The sequence below is a fragment of the Salmo salar genome, chromosome 13 (genome assembly GCF_965601325.2).
Source record: "Salmo salar chromosome 13, fSalSal1, whole genome shotgun sequence".
NCBI lineage: Eukaryota > Metazoa > Chordata > Actinopteri > Salmoniformes > Salmonidae > Salmo > Salmo salar.
In genome coordinates this window covers 108,355,001-108,377,214 of record NC_138303.1, presented here as the reverse complement: position 1 = coordinate 108,377,214, position 22,214 = coordinate 108,355,001, and the positions used below count along the sequence as shown (strand labels likewise).

Here is a 22,214-nt window from a genome sequence, read left to right as displayed (position 1 = left end):
TAACCAGGTAGTTACCAGGTAGTAACCAGGTAGTAACCAGCTAGTAACCAGGTAGTAACCAGGTAGTAACCAGGTAGTTACCAGGTAGTAACCAGGTAGTAACCAGCTAGTAACCAGGTAGTAACCAGGTAGTAACCAGGTATTAACTTGGTAGTAACCAGGTAGTAACCTGGTAGTAACCAGCTAGTAACCAGGTAGTAACCAGGTAGTAACCAGGTAGTAACTTGGTTGTAATTCCGATGATGCCATTTCAACCTCTTTATCTGTTGGTGTGGGTTAAGGTAATGATGAGTGATAGCCATGACAACATGCTGGAAAACATTCAACGGGTGCACAGACACACACACACGCACACACATGTACACACACACACAGACACACACACTTTTGTTATTGTCTCTGACCTCTCGGCATAGCGGAGTCAGACCATTCCTCACATCACCTCATGGCAGGACAGAGGGTTGTCTCTCAAATGGCATCCTATCCCCTATACTGTATAGTGTACTACATTTGACCAGAGCCCACTGTAAAGGGAATAGTTTGCCATTTGGGACAGATTCAAGCTCATTACTGAAACCACAGAACTCAGCAGCAGGCCCTCTTTGTGTGGTAAGCCTCAGAGCATGGCAGGCAGGCTTATTGGGCAACATTGAGAGCTGGTCTGCATTCCAAATGGAACCCTATTCCCTATGGAGTACATTACTTTTCACCGGCGCTCAGAGGGACCAGTGGCCCATAGGGCATCTGGTCAAAAGTAGTGTACTATATAGAGAATAGGGTTCCATTTGGAATGCAGGCCCTGAAGTGTTTTGCAACTCCACAGCTTCTATCTGGGCCACTGTAGTAAAGGGTCACCAGAGGTGACCTTAGCCAGACCAGAACAATGCCTTCCAACACTTTAGAGACGGCTGTGTAGCAGCAGGACTTGCGTATGGTATGAACAACTTTGGTTTCAACCTCTAGCAACATGCCTGTGTAGAATAAGTATGTCCTCACTAATGAAAACATCAAAGCCTAAATGTTTCCTCTGGCGCCAGCAAACGCTGTGTCTTTGTCGAGGTGGAAAGTGGTTTAGAAATAACAAAACTGTAAGCATACTGGTATGCTATAGGTGGATAGTTAACTTCTCATCTTCCATGCTGGAAGACTCCAGTCTCTGTTCTCCTTCTATTTAAGATGACAGGCACATTGTCCCAAGCTGCTCAGCTGGACATTTTGTCGTTGGAGAGGCTGAGAGACTGATCTCTTAACCCCTCACACACCGCCCCTTCCTCAGGTCCCCTGGTGGCTTGGGTCTTTGTCCCTGTGCTGGGGTCTTTGTCCGTCTTTCTTCCCCCCCCCCCCCCCCCCCCCCCTCTCTCTCTCTCTCTCTCTCTCTCTCTCTCTCTCTCTCTCTCTCTCTCTCTCTCTCTCTCTCTCTCTCTCTCTCTCTGTGTGCTCAGACCTGAGGAATGTGTTCTGATCATGAAGATCAGTGCCATGAATAACGGGTGGCCAATAAACTCACTAATCAATCACATGATCAATCTCTACACACACACACACACACACACACACACACACACACACACACACACACACACACACTGTTATTGTCTCAACAGGGTTGGAGAGCCCTGCCAAAGATAAATAGAGGGTCTTTCCTATTCATCTACGCCTTGCGGTAGCCCCCCCCCCCCCCCCCCCATCCATCCCCCCCTCCATCCCACATCCCCAACTCCCCAGGCAGGCATGTTTTTGTTCTCCTGTGAGAATTAATTGCATGCAATTCTAAACCCTCATTCACTATTTTCAATAGTATTCTTTTTGAGTAAATGTCTCTTGTTCCAGATTTTAAATTTGTTTTAAATGGCCGAGTACACGCAAGATTTGGTTCTGGTGTCCGAGATCAAGAGAAATTGTATTTTAGAACAGAAACCTGATCAGTTCTAATCAATCTGAATGATATCATAAAGAATACTAATGTCGTCCACCAGCCGTCTCTCTCTGTCCAGCATCTGTCTATAGGTTGGGGGGGGGGGGGGGACAAGGTGAAGAGCGTACTAACTGATGTGGTTCTGTTTCTAGGAGATAACTCTGACAGAGGGTAGTCGTGTGTTTGAGACATGGAAAAACCCTCCTCCTCCCGTCTTCATGCAGTACTTCTTCTTCAACGTCACCAACCCAGATGACTTCCTGGTTGGAGCCAAGCCTATCGTCTCTCAGGTCGGCCCTTACACATACAGGTAGGACTACGCACCTAACAGGTACTTCCTGGATGGAGCCAAGTCTGTCCTCTCAGGTCAAGGTGGAAAAAGTACCCAATGGTAATACTTGAGTAAAAGTAAATATACCTTAATAGAAAATGACTCGAGTAAAAGTGAAAGTCACACAGTTAAATACTACTTTTACTCGGTATCTGTTTTTAAATATACTTAAGTATCAAAAGTAAAAGTAAATCCTTTCAAATTCCTTATATTAAAGCTGCAATATGTAACTTTTTGGGCGACCCGACCAAACTGAAAAGAGGAGCGACCCAGGGATGTGTGTGCTTTGGGGACCTTTAACAGAATGTGACTAGCAGAATGGGTGTTGTATGTGGAGGATGAGGGCTGCAGCAGATATCTCAGATAGTGGGGGAATGAGGCCTATGTGTCACGTGTGCTCCCTCTCTGGCCTATAGGTCACCAGGCTGCTCGTTATGGCGCACACCTGTCCCCATCGTTACGCGCATCAGCGCATTATGACACTCACCTGGACTCCATCACCTCCCTGATTACCTGCCCTATATAAACTCACTGTCAACTGTGTTTATTTTCAGCAAACTTAACATGTGTAAATATTTGTATGAACATAACAAGATTCAACAACTGAGATATAAACTGAACAAGTTCCACAGACATGTGACTAACAGAAATGGAATAATGTGTTCCTGAACAAAGGGGGGGTCAAAATCAAAAGTAACAGTCAGTATCTGGTGTGGCCACCAGCTGCATTAAGTACTGCAGTGCATCTCCTCCTCATGGACTGCATCAGATTTGCCCGTTCTTGCTGTGAGATGTTACCCCACTCTTCCACCAAGGCACCTGCAAGTTCCCGGACATTTCTGGGGAGAATGGCCCTAGCCCTCACCTTCCGATCCAACAGGTCCCAGATGTGCTCAATATGATTGAGATCCGGGCTCTTCGCTGGCCATGGCAGAACACTGACATTCCTGTCTTGCAGGAAATCACACACAGAACGAGCAGTATGGCTGGTGGCATTGTCATGCTGGAGGGTCATGTCAGGATGAGCCTGCAGGAAGGGTACCACATGAGGGAGGAGGATGTCTTCCCTGTAACGCACAGCATTGAGATTGCCTGCAATGATAACAAGCTCAGCCCGATGATGCTGTGACACATTAATTAAGCATGTGGAACAGTGTTCACACCCTTTACAATGAAGATCTGTGAAATTATTTGGATTTTTACAAATTATCTTTGAAAGACAGGGTCCTTTTTTTGCTGAGTTTGTCACTCCCTTTGGTTCCTTCCCCAGGCGTTATTGCAAATCTAATGGCCGAATGGTAAAGAACATCTAGCCGCTCGAGAGCACCTGCCAATCTATGAATTCTGTCTCTGTAATCTAGCATGGGTAGGATGGTCATCTGAATCAGGGTTAGTTTGACAGCTGTGGAGAAAGGGAGCGATTACAATAGAGGAAACCAAGTCTAGATTTAACCTTAGCCTGTAGCTTTGATATGTGCTGAGAGAAGGACAGTGTACCGTCTAGCCATACTCCCAAGTACTTTTATGAGGTGACTACCTCAAGCTCTAAACCCTCAGAGGAAGTAATCACACCTGTGGGGAGAGGGTCATTCCTCTTACCAAGCCGCATGACCTTTGTTTTGTAGGTGTTCAGAACAAGGAGAAAGCTTGTTCCCGGAGAAAGCTTGTTGGACACTAAGAAAGCTTTGTTGTACAGCGTTTGACAAAATCTGGGGAGGGGCCAGCTGAGTATAAGACACATGCATAAATTAGTATCTGATCTTCATCTTAGTCACAAATTATTATATTTTTCTTGTCTATATTGAATACATCATTTAAACATTCACAGTGTAGGTTGGAAAAAGTATGTGAACCCTTAGGCTAATGACTTTTCCAAAAGCTAATTCAAAAAGCTAAGTCCAATCAATGAGACGAGATTGGAGATGATGGTTACAGCTGCCCTGCCCTATAAAAAAAACTCTCAAACGTCTAAGGCACTGCATCACAGTGCTAGCTGTGCCACCAGAGATCCAGGGTTCGAGCCCAGGCTCTGCCGCAGCCGGCCGCGACCGGGAGGGGCGACACACAATTGGCCCAGCGTGGTTAGGGAGGGTTTGGCCAGCAGGGATATCCTTGTCTCATCGCGGACTAGCGACTCCTGTGGCGGGCCGGGTGCAGTGCACGCTGACCAGGTCGCTAGGCGTACGGTGTTTCCTCCGACACATTGGTGCGGCTGGCTTCCGGGTTGGATGTGCGCTGTGTCAAGAAACAGTGTGGCTTGGTTGGGTTGGGTTGTGTTTCGGAGGATGCATGGCTCTCGACCTTCGCCTCTCCCGAGTCCGTATGGGAGTTGCAGCGATGAGACAAGACAGTAACTACCAATTGGATACCACGAAATTGGGGAGAAAAATGGGTAATACATTTTTTTTTAAACGCTCACACAATTTGAGTTTGCTATTCACAAGACGCATTGCCTGATGTGAACTATGCCTCGAACAAAAGAGATCTCAGAAGACCTAAGATTAAGAATTGTTGACTAGCATGAAGCTGGAAGCCTTGATGTTCATCAGTCCACGGTAAGACAAATTGTCTATAAATGGAGAAAGTTCAGCACTGCTGCTACTGTCCCAAGGAGTGGCCGTCCTGCAAAGATGACTGCAAGAGCACAGCGCAGAATGCTCAATGAGGTTAAGAAGAATCCTAGAGTGTCAGCTAAAGACTTATAGAAATCTATGGAACACGCTAACATCTCCGTTGACAAGTCTACAATACGTAAAACACTAAACAAGAATGATGTTCATGGGAGGACACCACGGAAGAAGCCACAAATATTCTGTGGACAGATGAAACTAAAGTTGAGTTGTTTGGAAGGAACACACAACACTATGTGTGGAGAAAAAAAGGCACAGCACACCAACATCAAAACCTCATCCCAACTGTAAAGTATGGTGGAGGGAGCATCATGGTTTGGGGCTGCTTTGCTGCCTCAGGGCCTGGACAGCTTGCTATCATTGACGGAAAAATGAATTCCCAAGTTTATCAAGACATTTTGTAGGAGAATGTTTGGCTATCTGTCCGCCAATTGAAGCTCAACAGAAGTTGGGTGATGCAACAGGACAACGACCCAAAACACAGAAGTAAATCAACAACATTATGGCTTCAACAGAAGAAAATACACCTTCTGGAGTGGCCCAGTCAGAGTCCTGACCTCAACCTGATTTAAAATGAAGTGGCATGACCTCAGGAGAGTGGTTCACACCAGACATCCCAAGAATATTGCTGAACTAAAACAGTTTCGTAAAGATGAATGGTCCAAAATTCCTCCTGACCCCGTTGTGCAGGTCTGATCCGCATCTACAGAAAACATTTGGTTGAGGTTATTGCTGCCAAAGGAGGGTCAACCAGTTATAACATCCAAGGGTTCACACACTTTTCCCACCCTACACTGTGAATGTTTACACGGTGTGTTTAATAAAGACATGAAAATGTATAATTGTTTGTGTGTTATTAGTTTAAGCAGACTGTGTTTGTCTATTGTTGTGACTTAGATGAAGATTAGATCACATTTTATGACCAATTTATGCAGAAGTCCAGGTAATTCCAAAGGGTTCACATACTTTTTCTTGCCACTGGACATTCCTCCCATGAAACCAGACTATGGCACTTCTCATGTCCTCTCTAGTATAACTGATGATTAACAATGTTTAAAGAACCCATCAGTCCCTCTTCTTGAACATTAGCTTCCTACTGTTCAACTTACATAAACTTGGAAATTACTTATAAATGGACAAACAATGATAATAAAACATGAACTAAACATAAACATGATTAACATTCACTGTGAGGTTAACAAACTCAGAGACGTATTGCCTCTGTTCTATAGTCACACCCAATGCACACTCTTATTTCCATTCCTCGTAGAACACTGATAATGACATGACTGCTGGAGCTGTCGACTTCTTCCATTCAAACGTTCTCCCTTCTGGTTCCTAAGAGAGGGATAGCACAAGACTTGAAAAGCAAAGAGAAACACAAAGCATAGCAATACTGTGTTAATAAGCTATGCATAATTATATATATATATGCAAAGAACAATCAAAGTTTGATAACATGACAATTCCTACTCTCTCTTCGCCTGACTCTATGCATACAGGATACTTTCCTGCTGGATTTCACTGAAATGAAGGCCCTAAAAGATACTCATGCTTTCATCCAGTCTTCTCCTTTCCGGCCATAGGCTCTGAGAGGTGTTCCCAAGCCATGTCATTGTCACTTTGCTCCCCTTCTCCTTCATAGCCACCAGATATACATTTACGTTGGCCTATAGCAACTTTACCTCATCTTGAGGTAACTCAACACTGTATATAAGTTTCAACATCAATTTCCCTCATAAAATGATATCCCAATAATGCTACTAAAGGACCCCCTGCTACTACTGACACTGCCCATGACACATACCTCAAAATCCCTCATTTGCGCCGTAGTCCAATTCCATGCTGTTACTATAGCCTCTTTCAGTTACTGTCCCTACAGCGACTACCGTGATAATAACTACTTCCTGGAATCTGTTTCCTGCTCTTTGTACTGTTCGTGGGTTCACTGATAGATCTAGGACTGACCCTTTCAGATACTCCCTACCTGTCTCCCAACTCATACCTGGTCCCCTAGCCACCAACATCTCCAATGACCTCCTGTGTTCTGCTACAGTCGCTACCTGTGGATAACACTCTTGTGCTATGCCAACCCTATCTCTGCTACTCTCACCATGATCTGGGCCTGTGTAACGTTCAACGTTACTTCATAATAGTCTCTATATTGTGCACAGTTAGCTGTCCTCCCTCTCCTACGAGCTATCTCCTATAACAATATACATTGAGGAATGGTATCATCAAATCAAATCACATTTTATTGGTCACATACACATGGTTAGCAGATGTTATTGCGAGTGTAGTGAAATGCTTATGCTTCTAGATCCGACAGTGTAGCAGTATCTAACAGGTAATATCTAACACATTCCACAACAAAACCTAATACACACAATCTAGTGAAGGAATGAGAATATATAAGTATAAAATATATGGATGAGCAGTGACAGAGCGGCTAAGATGCAATAGATAGTATATAATAGTGTAGGATACAGTATATACAGTGAGGGAAAAAAGTATTTGATCCCCTGCTGATTTTGTACATTTGCCCACTGACAAAGAAATGATCAGTCTATAATTTTAATGGTAGGTTTATTTGAACAGTAAGAGACAGAATAACAACAAAAAAATCCAGAAAAACGCATGTCAAAAATGTTATAAAAGGATTTGCATTTTAATGAGGGAAATAAGTATTTGACCCCCTCTCAATCAGAAAGATTTCTGGCTCCCAGGTGTCTTTTATACAGGTAACGAGCTGAGATTAGGAGCACACTCTTAAAGGGAGTGCTCCTAATCTCCGCTTGTTACCTGTATAAAAGACACCTGTCCACAGAAGCAATCAATCAATCAATCAGATTCCAAACTCTCCACCATGGCCAAGACCAAAGAGCTCTCCAAGGATGTCAGGGACAAGATTGTAGACCTACACAAGGCTGGAATGGGCTACAAGACCATCGCCAAGCAGCTTGGTGAGAAGGTGACAACAGTTGGTGCGATTATTCGCAAATGGAAGAAACACAAAAGAACTGTCAATCTCCCTCAGCCTGGGGCTCCATGCAAGATCTCACCTCGTGGAGTTGCAATGATCATGAGAACGGTGAGGAATCAGCCCAGAACTACACGGGAGGATCTTGTCAATGATCTCAAGGCAGCTGGGACCATAGTCACCAAGAAAACAATTGGTAACACACTACGCCGTGAAGGACTGAAATCCTGCAGCGCCCGCAAGGTCCCCCTGCTCAAGAAAGCACATATACATGCCTGTCTGAAGTTTGCCAATGAACATCTGAATGATTCAGAGGACAACTGGTGAAAGTGTTGTGGTCATATGAGACCAAAATGGAGCTCTTTGGCATCAACTCAACTCGCCGTGTTTGGAGGAGGAAGAATGCTGCCTATGACCCCAAGAACACCATCCCCACCGTCAAACATGGAGGTGGAAACATTATGCTTTGGGGGTGTTTTTCTGCTAAGGGGACAGGACAACTTCACCGCATCAAAGGGACGATGGACGGGGCCATGTACCATCAAATCTTGGGTGAGAACCTCCTTCCCTCAGCCAGGGCATTGAAAATGGGTCGTGGATGGGTATTCCAGCATGACAATGACCCAAAACACACGGCCAAGGCAACAAAGGAGTGGCTCAAGAAGAAGCACATTAAGGTCCTGGAGTGGTCTAGCCAGTCTCCAGACCTTAATCCCATAGAAAATCTGTGAAGGGAGCTGAAGGTTCGAGTTGCCAAACGTCAGCCTCGAAACCTTAATGACTTGGAGAAGATTTGCAAAGAGGAGTGGGACAAAATCCCTCCTGAGATGTGTGCAAACCTGGTGGCCAACTACATTAAAATTATAGACTGATCATTTCTTTGTCAGTGGGCAAACGTACAAAATCAGCAGGGGATCAAATACTTTTTTCCCTCACTGTACATATGAGATGAGAAATGCGAGATATGTAAACATTCTTAAAGTGCCGTTATTAAAGTGATTAGTGTTCCATTTATTAAAGTGGCCGATGATATCAAGTCTGTAGGTAGGCAACAGCCTCTCTGTGCTAGTGTTGGCTGTTTAACAATCTGATGACCTTGAGATAGAAGCTGTTTTTCAATCTCTCTGTCCCAGCTTTGATGCACCTGTACTGACCTCGTCTTCTGGATGGAAGCAGGGAGAACAGGCAGTGGCTCGGGTGGTTATTGATCTTTTTACCTTCCTGTGACATCAGGTGTTGTAGGTGTCCCCCAGAGGTATCATCCCCCAGAGACTATCACCCCAACCTTAATTTATGAGCCTTATGTAAACATTCTGTCTCAAACACAGGCCTTGTATGTACCTCGCCTCCTGCTACAAATACATTTGCACATATAGCATTCCATCTAACCCATAACACAATAGTCACTATTTAGTCCATTTTTTAAAGTAGATCGTCATTTCAACGTCAATGATGAGAGAAGTGGGTTATCGCTGTTAATGCACCAAAGGACGCTCTCTAAAACAAATATCAACGTCCATGGCTAGAGCAAAAAAACATACATACAGCGTACAAAAAACATACAGCTGGCTGTAACACTCGTCGTTGAAGGGGGACCAAAACGCAGCGGGTAAAGTGCTCATCCTCTTATTTATTAAAGAAAACACTTAATCAATACAAAACAAGTGACGAAAACAGTCCAGTAAGGTGCATAGACTATACTAGAAAAACCACCCACAAAACCCAGTGAAAACAAACACAACTAAATATGGCCTCCAATTAGAGACAACAACAACCAGCTACCTCTAATTGGAGGTCATTGACAAAACTCACATAGAACTAGAAAAGCTAGATAAACATAGAAATAAGAAAACTAGAACCTAAACCCACAATACCCAACCACACAAAACAAACACCCCCTGCCACGCCCTGACCAACTACAATGACAAATAACCCCTTTTACTGGCCAGGACGTGACACTGGCACACTTGATGTCAGGATAATCTGTCTTCTTAACCTAACCTAATTACCTAGTCTGGATAATCTGTCTTCTTAACCTAATTACCTAGTCTGGATAATCTGTTTTCTTGACCTAACCTAATTACCTAGTCAGGATAATCTGGTTTCTTAACCTAACCTAATTACCTAGTCAGGATAATCTGGGTTCTTAACCTAACCTAATTACCTAGTCTGGATAATCTGTCTTCTTAACCTAATTACCTAGTCTGGATAATCTGTTTTCTTGAGCTAACCTAATTACCTAGTCAGGATAATCTGGTTTCTTAACCTAACCTAATTACCTAGTCTGGATAATCTGTCTTCTTAACCTAACCTAATTACCTAGTCAGGATAATCTGGCTTCTTAACCTAACCTAATTACCTAGCCTGGTTTATTCGATTTGTGATGGAATATGTTGAAATAGTTATGCATTATATTGCAAAATGTGGATGTTGGGTAAATTTGGCAGTTGCTTTGTCAAGTTGTACAGGCCCAAGGAAATTGTGATGTTTGCAGAGACTGACTTTCCCCTTGTCTGCTCTGTTCCAGGGAGTACAGGGCCAAGGAGAATGTGACTTTTGTAGATAATGGGACCAGAGTGTCTGCCTACCAACCCAAGACATTTGTGTTCCTGCCAGAGCGCTCTGTAGGTGATCCTGATGATGACATGATCACAACCATCAATATCCCAGCTGTGGTGAGTAACCATGTTTTCAGGTTGTGCTGAGTAGAACAGGGTTTTCAGGTTGTGCTGAGTAAACAGGGTTTTCAGGTTGTGCTGAGTAAACAGGGTTTTCAGGTTGTGCTGAGTAAACAGGGTTTTCAGGTTGTGCTGAGTAAACAGGGTTTTCAGGTTATGCTGAGTAAACAGGGTTTTCAGGTTGTGCTGAGTAAACAGGGTTTTCAGGTTATGCTGAGTAAACAGGGTTTTCAGGTTGTGTTGAGTAAACAGGGTTTTCAGGTTGTGCTGAGTAAACAGGGTTTTCAGGTTGTGCTGAGTAGAACAGGGTTTTCAGGTTGTGCTGAGTAAACAGGGTTTTCAGGTTGTGCTGAGTAAACAGGGTTTTCAGGTTGTGCTGAGTAAACAGGGTTTTCAGGTTATGCTGAGTAAACAGGGTTTTCAGGTTGTGCTGAGTAAACAGGGTTTTCAGGTTGTGTTGAGTAAACAGGGTTTTCAGGTTGTGCTGAGTAAACAGGGTTTTCAGGTTGTGCTGAGTAAACAGGGTTTTCAGGTTGTGCTGAGTAAACAGGGTTTTCAGGTTGTGCTGAGTAAACAGGGTTTTCAGGTTCCCCCTCCCTCCTCCCTCCTCAGGCGGTGATGAACAAGGTGAAGGATAGTTTCTGGAAGAGTTCGATGGTATCTGTATGGATGAACTCCCTGCAAGTCGGCATGTTCATGACGCGCTCCGTCAACGAGCTGCTGTGGGGCTTCAAGGACCCTCTGTTGTCCCGCATCCATCCCATAAACCCAGAGATCGACGAGTACTTTGGCCTAATGTACAAGGTAGGTGTCCACTCGGTGCCAATACAAAATGAAGAATTTGACCTACTCAGTTCCTCACTAAGTTCCGTAAATAAGTATTTGGGTACTGTAGCCTAGGAGACGTTGGATTTACAATGGTCACTGCAACCTGTTGTATCTGCTGGGGGTTGCCGTGGCCACCTAAAGTCCTGTGCGGTGATAAAATAATAATATGAGAAAATAAAATATACACTTTAAAATGATTTTCATTATTTTCCCACTCTGTAGAAAAATGGAAGCAACGATGGTGAATTTGTTTATCATACCGGGGAGGCGGACTTCATGGACTACGGCAGGGTAGCCACGTTTAAAGGGGAAAGGTACCGAAACATATTGGCCCACGATGACACACATGTTTCTGTGTTGTAACTTAGATAATAGACAACGTGATACTCACTCACAGATTATTCTTCCCCAAAAAAAAGTGGAGTGCTGGATCCTCATAAGAAAGTGACTCCAAAAGATAGTGCTGTGTTGTAACAGTCTGCTACATTACATACTGTACCTGCACATCCTCTAACTGTCTGCTACATTACATACTGTACCTGCACATCATCTGTCTGCTACATTACATACTGTACCTGCACATCATCTGTCTGCTACATTACATACTGTACCTGCACATCCTCTAACTGTCTGCTACATTACATACTGTACCTGCACATCCTCTGTCTGCTACATTACATACTGTACCTGCACATCATCTGTCTGCTACATTACATACTGTACCTGCACATCCTCTGTCTGCTACATTACATACTGTACCTGCACATCGTCTGTCTGCTACATTACGTACTGTACCTGCACATCCTCTAACTGTCTGCTACATTACATACTGTACCTGCACATCGTCTAACTGTCTGCTACATTACATACTGTACCTGCACATCCTCTAACTGTCTGCTACATTACATACTGTACCTGCACATCCTCTAACTGTCTGCTACATTACATACTGTACCTGCACATCGTCTAACTGTCTGCTACATTACATACTGTAACCTGCACATCGTCTGTATGCTACATTACATACTGTACCTGCACATCGTCTAACTGTCTGCTACATTACATACTGTACCTGCACATCCTCTAACTGTCTGCTACATTACATACTGTACCTGCACATCGTCTAACTGTCTGCTACATTACATACTGTACCTGCACATCGTCTAACTGTCTGCTACATTACATACTGTAACCTGCACATCGTCTGTATGCTACATTACATACTGTACCTGCACATCGTCTGTCTGCTACATTACATACTGTACCTGCACATCCTCTGTCTGCTACATTACATACTGTACCTGCACATCCTCGAACTGTCTGCTACATTACATACTGTAACCTGCACATCGTCTGTCTGCTACATTACATACTGTACCTGCACATCCTCGAACTGTCTGCTACATTACATACTGTACCTGCACATCCTCTAACTGTCTGCTACATTACATACTGTACCTGCACATCCTCTAACTGTCTGCTACAGTACATACTGTACCTGCACATCCTCTGTCTGCTACATTACATACTGTGCCTGCACATCGTCTGTCTGCTACATTACATACTGTACCTGCACATCGTCTGTCTGCTACATTACATACTGTACCTGCACATCCTCTAACTGTCTGCTACATTACATACTGTAACCTGCACATCCTCTAACTGTCTGCTACATTACATACTGTACCTGCACATCGTCTAACTGTCTGCTACATTACATACTGTACCTGCACATCCTCTGTCTGCTACATTACATACTGTAACCTGCACATCCTCTAACTGTCTGCTACAGTACATACTGTACCTGCACATCCTCTGTCTGCTACATTACATACTGTACCTGCACATCCTCTGTCTGCTACATTACATACTGTACCTGCACATCCTCTAACTGTCTGCTACAGTACATACTGTACCTGCACATCCTCTGTCTGCTACATTACATACTGTGCCTGCACATCGTCTGTCTGCTACATTACATACTGTACCTGCACATCGTCTGTCTGCTACATTACATACTGTACCTGCACATCCTCTGTCTGCTACATTACATACTGTAACCTGCACATCCTCTAACTGTCTGCTACATTACATACTGTACCTGCACATCCTCTGTCTGCTACAATACATACTGTACCTGCACATCCTCTAACTGTCTGCTACATTACATACTGTACCTGCACATCGTCTGTCTGCTACATTACATACTGTAACCTTCACATCGTCTGTCTGCTACATTACATACTGTAACCTGCACATCCTCTAACTGTCTGCTACATTACATACTGTACCTGCACATCCTCTAACAGTCTGCTACATTACATACTGTAACCTGCACATCCTCTAACTGTCTGCTACATTACATACTGTACCTGCACATCCTCTAATTGTCTGCTACATTACATACTGTACCTGCACATCGTCTCTCTGCTACATTACATACTGTACCTGCACATCGTCTAACTGTCTGCTACATTACATACTGTAACCTGCACATCGTCTAACTGTCTGCTACATTACATACTGTACCTGCACATCGTCTAACTGTCTGCTACATTACATACTGTACCTGCACATCCTCTGTCTGCTACATTACATACTGTACCTGCACATCCTCGAACTGTCTGCTACATTACATACTGTAACCTGCACATCGTCTGTCTGCTACATTACATACTGTACCTGCACATCCTCGAACTGTCTGCTACATTACATACTGTACCTGCACATCCTCTAACTGTCTGCTACATTACATACTGTACCTGCACATCCTCTAACTGTCTGCTACAGTACATACTGTACCTGCACATCCTCTGTCTGCTACATTACATACTGTGCCTGCACATCGTCTGTCTGCTACATTACATACTGTACCTGCACATCGTCTGTCTGCTACATTACATACTGTACCTGCACATCCTCTAACTGTCTGCTACATTACATACTGTACCTGCACATCGTCTAACTGTCTGCTACATTACATACTGTACCTGCACATCCTCTGTCTGCTACATTACATACTGTAACCTGCACATCCTCTAACTGTCTGCTACATTACATACTGTACCTGCACATCCTCTGTCTGCTACATTACATACTGTACCTGCACATCCTCTGTCTGCTACATTACATACTGTACCTGCACATCGTCTAACTGTCTGCTACATTACATACTTTACCTGCACATCGTCTAACTGTCTGCTACATTACATACTGTAACCTGCACATCCTCTAACTGTCTGCTACATTACATACTGTACCTGCACATCCTCTGTCTGCTACATTACATACTGTACCTGCACATCCTCTAACTGTCTGCTACATTACATACTGTACCTGCACATCGTCTAACTGTCTGCTACATTACATACTGGACCTGCACATCCTCTGTCTGCTACATTAAATACTGTACCTGCACATCATCTTACTGTCTGCTACATTACATACTGTACATACATACTGTTTTCTGCACATCCTCTAACTGTCTGCTACAATACATACTGTACCTGCACATCCTCTAACTGTCTGCTACATTACATACTGTACCTGCACATCGTCTGTCTGCTACATTACATACTGTAACCTTCACATCGTCTGTCTGCTACATTACATACTGTACCTGCACATCGTCTAACTGTCTGCTACATTACATACTGTAACCTGCACATCGTCTAACTGTCTGCTACATTACATACTGTACCTGCACATCCTCTAATTGTCTGCTACATTACATACTGTAACCTGCACATCGTCTGTATGCTACATTACATACTGTACCTGCACATCGTCTAACTGTCTGCTACATTACATACTGTAACCTGCACATCGTCTGTATGCTACATTACATACTGTACCTGCACATCCTCTAACTGTCTGCTACATTACATACTGTACCTGCACATCGTCTGTCTGCTACATTACATACTGTAACCTGCACATCGTCTGTCTGCTACATTACATACTGTACCTGCACATCCTCTAACTGTCTGCTACATTACATACTGTACCTGCACATCCTCTAACTGTCTGCTACATTACATACTGTACCTGCACATCGTCTAACTGTCTGCTACATTACATACTGTACCTGCACATCCTCTGTCTGCTACATTACATACTGTACCTGCACATCCTCTAACTGTCTGCTACATTACATACTGTACCTGCACATCGTCTAACTGTCTGCTACATTACATACTGTACCTGCACATCCTCTGTCTGCTACATTACATACTGTACCTGCACATCCTCTAACTGTCTGCTACATTACATACTGTACCTGCACATCGTCTGTCTGCTACATTACATACTGTAACCTGCACATCCTCTAACTGTCTGCTACATTACATACTGTAACCTGCACATCCTCTAACTGTCTGCTACATTACATACTGTACCTGCACATCCTCTGTCTGCTACATTACATACTGTAACCTGCACATCCTCTGTCTGCTACAGTACATACTGTACCTGCACATCATCTGTCTGCTACATTACATACTGTACCTGCACATCGTCTGTCTGCTACATTACATACTGTACCTGCACATCCTCTAACTGTCTGCTACATTACATACTGTGCCTGCACATCCTCTAACTGTCTGCTACATTACATACTGTACCTGCACATCCTCTAACTGTCTGCTACATTACATACTGTACCTGCACATCCTCTAACTGTCTGCTACATTACATACTGTACCTGCACATCGTCTGTCTGCTACATTACATACTGTACCTGCACATTGTCTGTCTGCTACATTACATACTGTACCTGCACATCATCTAACTGTCTGCTACATTACATACTGTACCTGCACATCCTATGTCTGCTACATTACATACTGTAACCTGCACATCCTCCGTCTGCTACATTACATACTGTAACCTGCACATCGTCTCCTAGATGAACACTTGTGTTTGATGATGAGAAACCCATCATTAAGTAACTCTCTTGTGTAAAAGACTGGAATGGAACAGTCCACAGGTTTCCTAAGACCTTCTACATACTGCGAGAGAGTAACAGAGGACAGGGCTTGCATCCCAAATGGCACACTATTCTCTATGTAGTGCTCCTACTTTTGACCAGAGCCCCTGTTGGCCCTGTTTCAAAGTAGTGCTCTGTATAGGAAATAGGGTTCCATTTGGAATGTGGACCAGGAGTCTGCAGCACCAGAGAGAGAGAGAGAGAGAGAGACTCCCCAGAGGCCCCTAGCCTAGCCAGAACACAGAGCTGTGTGATTGTCACATTCTGGTATTTGGCCCTGTTAGAAAAGACTCAATGAGAACTTCTCGTTAGCTATCTTCTCACGTCCTGCTAGAGTATCAGTATGGACGCAGGGCAGCATCTTTTCCTTCTTCCCCTTTGATTAGATTGATGGCTTCAGACTTCTGAACTTGAAGTGTGAAATATCCTTGATCAATGCTACGGAGAGAGAGAGAGAGGGGAATGCAGAACGTTTACATTCTGTCAGAACATGTTCTTGTTAGACAGCAGGTATCCTATGGAAAGGAGAAGGACCACAGTCTGGTTTCTACACCAGAAGTTAATGGATATCTGTAGGACGTTTGAATATCGTGAGGTCAATTCAGGTTGGATATGAGCCAGGGGAATGTACTGAGTAAAGGAAAGGCAATCACATGGTTTATGTCACTGATAAGTAGTGAGGAATGGGGCCCGAGGTTAGGTCCGGGTCACATTGAGAAGGAACAGTTCACATCAGTTAACTTCCTGCTTATATATACCACACCTAAAGTGGGGTATATATACTTGTGCTGGTGGGAACATGTCTTTGTCTGTTCAGCTGTCAGCTGTCTGACCCATTGGGTGAATAAACTTGGTTCAAGCTTTCCCTAGTTGTCCATGAGTTTTTTTTTACTCTGTTATAGAACCTAACAAGATAAAGCACAAATGTGTATTAACATTGTATCTCAAGGCCATCAGACTGTTAAACAGCCATCACTAGCCAATTACCACCCAGCTACTCAACCCTGCACCTTAGAGGCTGCTGCCCTATATAGACATGGAATTACTGGTTACTTTAATAATGGAACACTAGTCACTTTAATAATGGAACACTAGTCACTTTAATAATGGAACACTAGTCACTTTAATAATGGAACACTAGTCACTTTAATAATGGAATACTAGTCACTTTAATAATGGAACACTAGTCACTTTAATTATGGAACACTAGTCACTTTAATAATGGAACACTAGTCACTTTAATAATGGAACACTAGTCACTTTAATAATGGAACACTAGTCACTTTAATAATGGAACACTAGTCACTTTAATAATGGAACACTAGTCACTTTAATAATGGAACACTAGTCACTTTAATAATGGAACACTAGTCACTTTAATAATGGAACACTAGTCACTTTAATAATGGAATACTGGTCACTTTAATAATGGAACACTAGTCACTTTAATAATGGAACACTAGTCACTTTAATAATGGAACACTAGTCACTTTAATAATGGAACACTAGTCACTTTAATAATGGAACACTAGTCACTTTAATTATGGAACACTAGTCACTTTAATAATGGAACACTAGTCACTTTAATTATGGAACACTAGTCACTTTAATAATTTTACTTTTAGATTTGTGTGTATTGTTGTGAATTGTTAGATATTATTGCACTGTTAGAGCTAGTAACACAAGCATTTCGATACACCCGCAATAACATCTGCTAAATATATGTACGTGACCAATAACATTTCATTTGATTTGATTTAATACATTGTTTGATAAGTCGTATAAACCTAAACAATCAAACATTGGGCTAGACAGTGCTTTTGTATTTTATAGGTATTAGATTCTTCCTTTAATTGAGTTACATTTAGAAATAAATCATTGTGTTTCAGTAAACTGAGCCTGTGGACGTCTGAGCAGAGTAATATGATCAACGGTACAGACGGCAGTGCCTTCCACCCCCTGCTGTCCAAGACGGAGAGACTGTACATCTTCAGTCCCGATCTGTGCAGGTAGGCTACAGCGCACAAAACTGAGTACGCAGTCATGTCAGAACGAAACAGATGAAACAGTATGTGGAAAGGTCACTAAAACACACCATTTTAAAACAGAAGGTTTGGGAGTCGATTCCATTTCAATTCAAGTCAATTCAGGAAGTATTTTCTTTTATATAAGGAAACAGAATTGGTCCCCAACCCTGCTAAATAATATCATAGGTCACTGGAACGCCCACTACACACAGTCTCCCTGTGGTAGAAGGATCCCACGAGAATGTTGACTCTCAGTCTCTCACCAATGGCCTGATAGAGCTCTCCTCATGGTTGACTTTTCAGCTGGTTAGGATGTGAGTGCTGATGAGGTAGTGGGACATCAGAGTAACCAGTGCCTTCCATCTCCTGTTGTTCAAGAAGGAACAGAGTCTTCACCACTGACCTGTGCAGGAACAGTACAAAGTACAGAATTCAGATTATGTCCGAACAGAACAGATGCTTTACTAAACGGTAGGATTTGGATAAATTCCATTTCCTGATTTAATAAAAACAATCAAAAGTTTATACATACTTCATTCATTGAAATGTCATTGACCCCAAACAACCTTGCTAAACTGTATATCAAAGGCCACTGAAAACAAAATGTACCTCTTTTAAGTTTAGTGTTCAGTACAGTTTCGCTGTGTTAAAAGGATCTCACTAGAACAGCGATGTTTCATATTGAGCAATGGCCTGTGTTCTTCTGACCTTTCACATGGTTAGGATGTGTGTGCTGATGAGGTAGCGGGTTATTCTGGGCCCTACAACCTCGCCTCAGCAGAAGGGGAAGTAATATTTTATTAGTGTCAGGGGAATAATGTGTTCACATGACAGGGATCTTGTGAGATGGTTATCATCATAACATCCTTGTAACTTACACACTGCTATAGCTATCTTTACCTCCCTACGGCCCTCATCCAGCTAGCTTTACCTCCCTACGGCCCTCATCCAGCTAGCTTTACATCCCTATGGCCCTCATCCAGCTAGCTTTACCTCCCTACGGCCCTCATCCAGCTAGCTTTACCTCCCTACGGCCCTCATCCAGCTATCTTTACCTCCCTACGGCCCTCATCCAGCTAGCTTTACATCCCTATGGCCCTCATCCAGCTAGCTTTACCTCCCTACGGCCCTCATCCAGCTAGCTTTACCTCCCTACGGCCCTCATCCAGCTAGCTTTTCCTCCCTATGGCCCTCATCCAGCTAGCTTTACATCCCTATGGCCCTCATCCAGCTAGCTTTACCTACTTACGGACCTCGTCCAGCTAGCTTTACCTCCCTACGGACCTCGTCCAGCTAGCTTTACCTCCCTACGGACCTCGTCCAGCTAGCTTTACCTCCCTACGGACCTCGTCCAGCTAGCTTTACCTCCCTATGGTCTAATATAAATGTGTAGGATGAGTATTATTCTAGTGAGCTCCGCCCCAAAACAATACCCAGTGTTCTTTGCAGTTAATTTGTCATGTTCCATTTCACATCTACATTTTGGTCATTTAGTAGACATTCTTATCCAGAGTGACTTGCTCAACTAAGGTGTTAAACAACAACATATCACAGTCATAGCAAGGAAAATGTTTTTGTAACTGTTACTGAGAATGCTGTTGGTGTTTGGGCCAGCTACTTGCAAATGTATTTTTGTATTTTAAAATACAAAACACGTGTATTTTAATTAAATGCATTTCAAAATACAAGTATTTTGTTGTTTATTTTGATACATTGGCCTTTATGGTATTTGTTATCTGTATTTAGTCATTTTTACCCATCCCTGCTTGTATTTTGATACGCCCAATTAACCTCTTTGTATCTCTACATGACTTTTCACCTAAATATATGAGACTCTCCCCTTGTTGTTGATTGGTGGAGTGTGTGGGTGGGGGGATCGGTCTATTTTAGCTGGGAACCTTGACCTAAAAAACAGGGACAAGTCGACTACTGCGAACTTCCTCCCCCCCTTTGTTCAGGACGGACGGAAGTAATCAGCTGGATTGGCATGTGCATCTGCCATTTTCATCAGGAGCACAGTTTTAACTCGTCAAAACCTCCAATGAATGTTTGAAAAAACCCTTTCACCTTCTTACACACATAAGTAGCAGCGACCAAACGACTGGTCATCTGTTATTGTGGCTGAAGGGGACATCCCAAATGGCATCCTATTTCCTACATAGTGCACTATTTGACCTTTGGGAAGCAGCCAGTGGCTCCCAGCCCACTTCCTGTTCTTTGTATTATATTTACAATAGGAAGTTGTTGTTCCAGTCATTATTCATGTCCAACAACCTTTATACACACATTGTTTATACACACATTGTTTTGAGTATTACAGACGAGCTGATGCACATCGGCAGAAAGACTATTTGGCAATGATCCAAGTCAACTGTCAACTGGAGGTACCAGTTTTGGTACCTCCAGTTGTGGTACCTCCAGTTGTGGTACCTCCAGTTGTGGTACCTCCAGTTGTGGTACCTCCAGTTGTGGTACCTCCAGTTTTGGTACCTCCAAAGTTTATGCACTATGTTCCACTGGGGGAATGTTAATCTCATGAAAAAAAGGTGTAAACATATGTACATTTTGTTAAATAGCTAGCTAGTGCACAATTTGAGATGGTGGGTGGTGAGATTAGGGGATTCTGTGTTGTGAGAATAGGGGATTCTGGTTTGTGAGATTAGGGGATTCTGGGTTGCGAGATTAGGGGATTCTGGGTTGTGAGATTAGGGGATTCTGGGTTGTGAGAATAGGGGATTCTGGGTTGTGAGATTAGGGGATTCTGGGTTGCGAGATTAGGGGATTCTGGGTTGTGAGATTAGGGGATTCTGGGTTGTGAGAATAGGGGATTCTGGGTTGTGAGATTAGGGGATTCTGGGTTGCGAGAATAGGGGATTCTGGGTTGTGAGAATAGGGGATTCTGGTTTGTGAGATTAGGGGATTCTGGGTTGTGAGATTAGGGGATTCTGGGTTGTGAGAATAGGGGATTCTGGGTTGTGAGAATAGGGGATTCTGGTTTGTGAGATTAGGGGATTCTGGGTTGTGAGAATAGGGGATCCTGGGTTGTGAGATTAGGGGATCCTGGGTTGTGAGAATAAGGGATTCTGGGTTGTGAGAAAAGGGGATTCTGGGTTGTGAGAATAGGGGAATCTGGGTTGTGAGATTAGGGGATTCTGGGTTGTGAGAATAGGGGATTCTGGGTTGTGAGATTAGGGGATTCTGGGTTGTGAGATTAGGGGATTCTGGGTTGTGAGATTAGGGGAACGACATAATGATCAACTGGAGGTACCAGCAGGGTTTGGGTCAGTTCCATTCAGAATTTCGGTTTCCTTCCTGAATTGAAATGCAAAGTAGTAGGAACTGTATAAAGTATGAACTGTGAGATATGAATCTAAAAACGGTAATATTTCTCAGTGCTTTGTTTCTTTTCAGACAGTAACGTCATGGTTTGGTTATTTGGTTGGTTGGTGGATTATTTAATTGATTGTTTGTTGTGATCCTCAGGTCCATCTTCATGGAGTTTGAGAAAGATGTGAAGGTGAAGGGGCTCCCAGCGTATCGTTTCACCCCTCCTCGTGATGTCCTGGCAAGCAAGGAGGAGAACCCAGCCAACGAAGGATTCTGTGTCTCCCCCAAAGAGTGCCTGGGCACCGGCTTGCTCAAAGTCAGCGTATGCCGAAAAGGTAGGAGCACCTCCACTCCACCCCTACCTGTCTACCTGTCTACCTCCAGGTGTAGTAGGGTCTACCTCCTCCTCTCTCCTTTCCTCTCCTCCAGGTGTAGTAGGGTCGACCTCCAATCTCCTCTCCTCTCCTCTCCTCCAGGTGTTTTAGGGTCTATCTCCTCCTCCTCTCTCCTT

The 22,214-nt window shown here is 43.4% G+C and overlaps 1 protein-coding gene across 2 annotated transcripts in view; it reads left to right on the top strand.

Moving 5' to 3' along the window:
• LOC106568513 (lysosome membrane protein 2) overlaps positions 1–22,214 on the top strand; it is a 61,836-nt gene that overhangs the window by 14,631 nt on the left and 24,991 nt on the right. For both annotated transcript variants that reach the window (XR_014380216.1, XM_014138934.3), the window contains exons 2-7: positions 2,068–2,225; positions 10,384–10,531; positions 11,147–11,338; positions 11,585–11,676; positions 18,239–18,358; positions 21,860–22,038. Coding sequence is in view for 1 of the 2 variants with exons in the window: in XM_014138934.3 (XP_013994409.1) it covers positions 2,068–2,225; positions 10,384–10,531; positions 11,147–11,338; positions 11,585–11,676; positions 18,239–18,358; positions 21,860–22,038 (889 nt within the window). In the remaining variant the exon portion in view is untranslated. The remainder of the gene's footprint in view (positions 1–2,067; positions 2,226–10,383; positions 10,532–11,146; positions 11,339–11,584; positions 11,677–18,238; positions 18,359–21,859; positions 22,039–22,214) is intronic.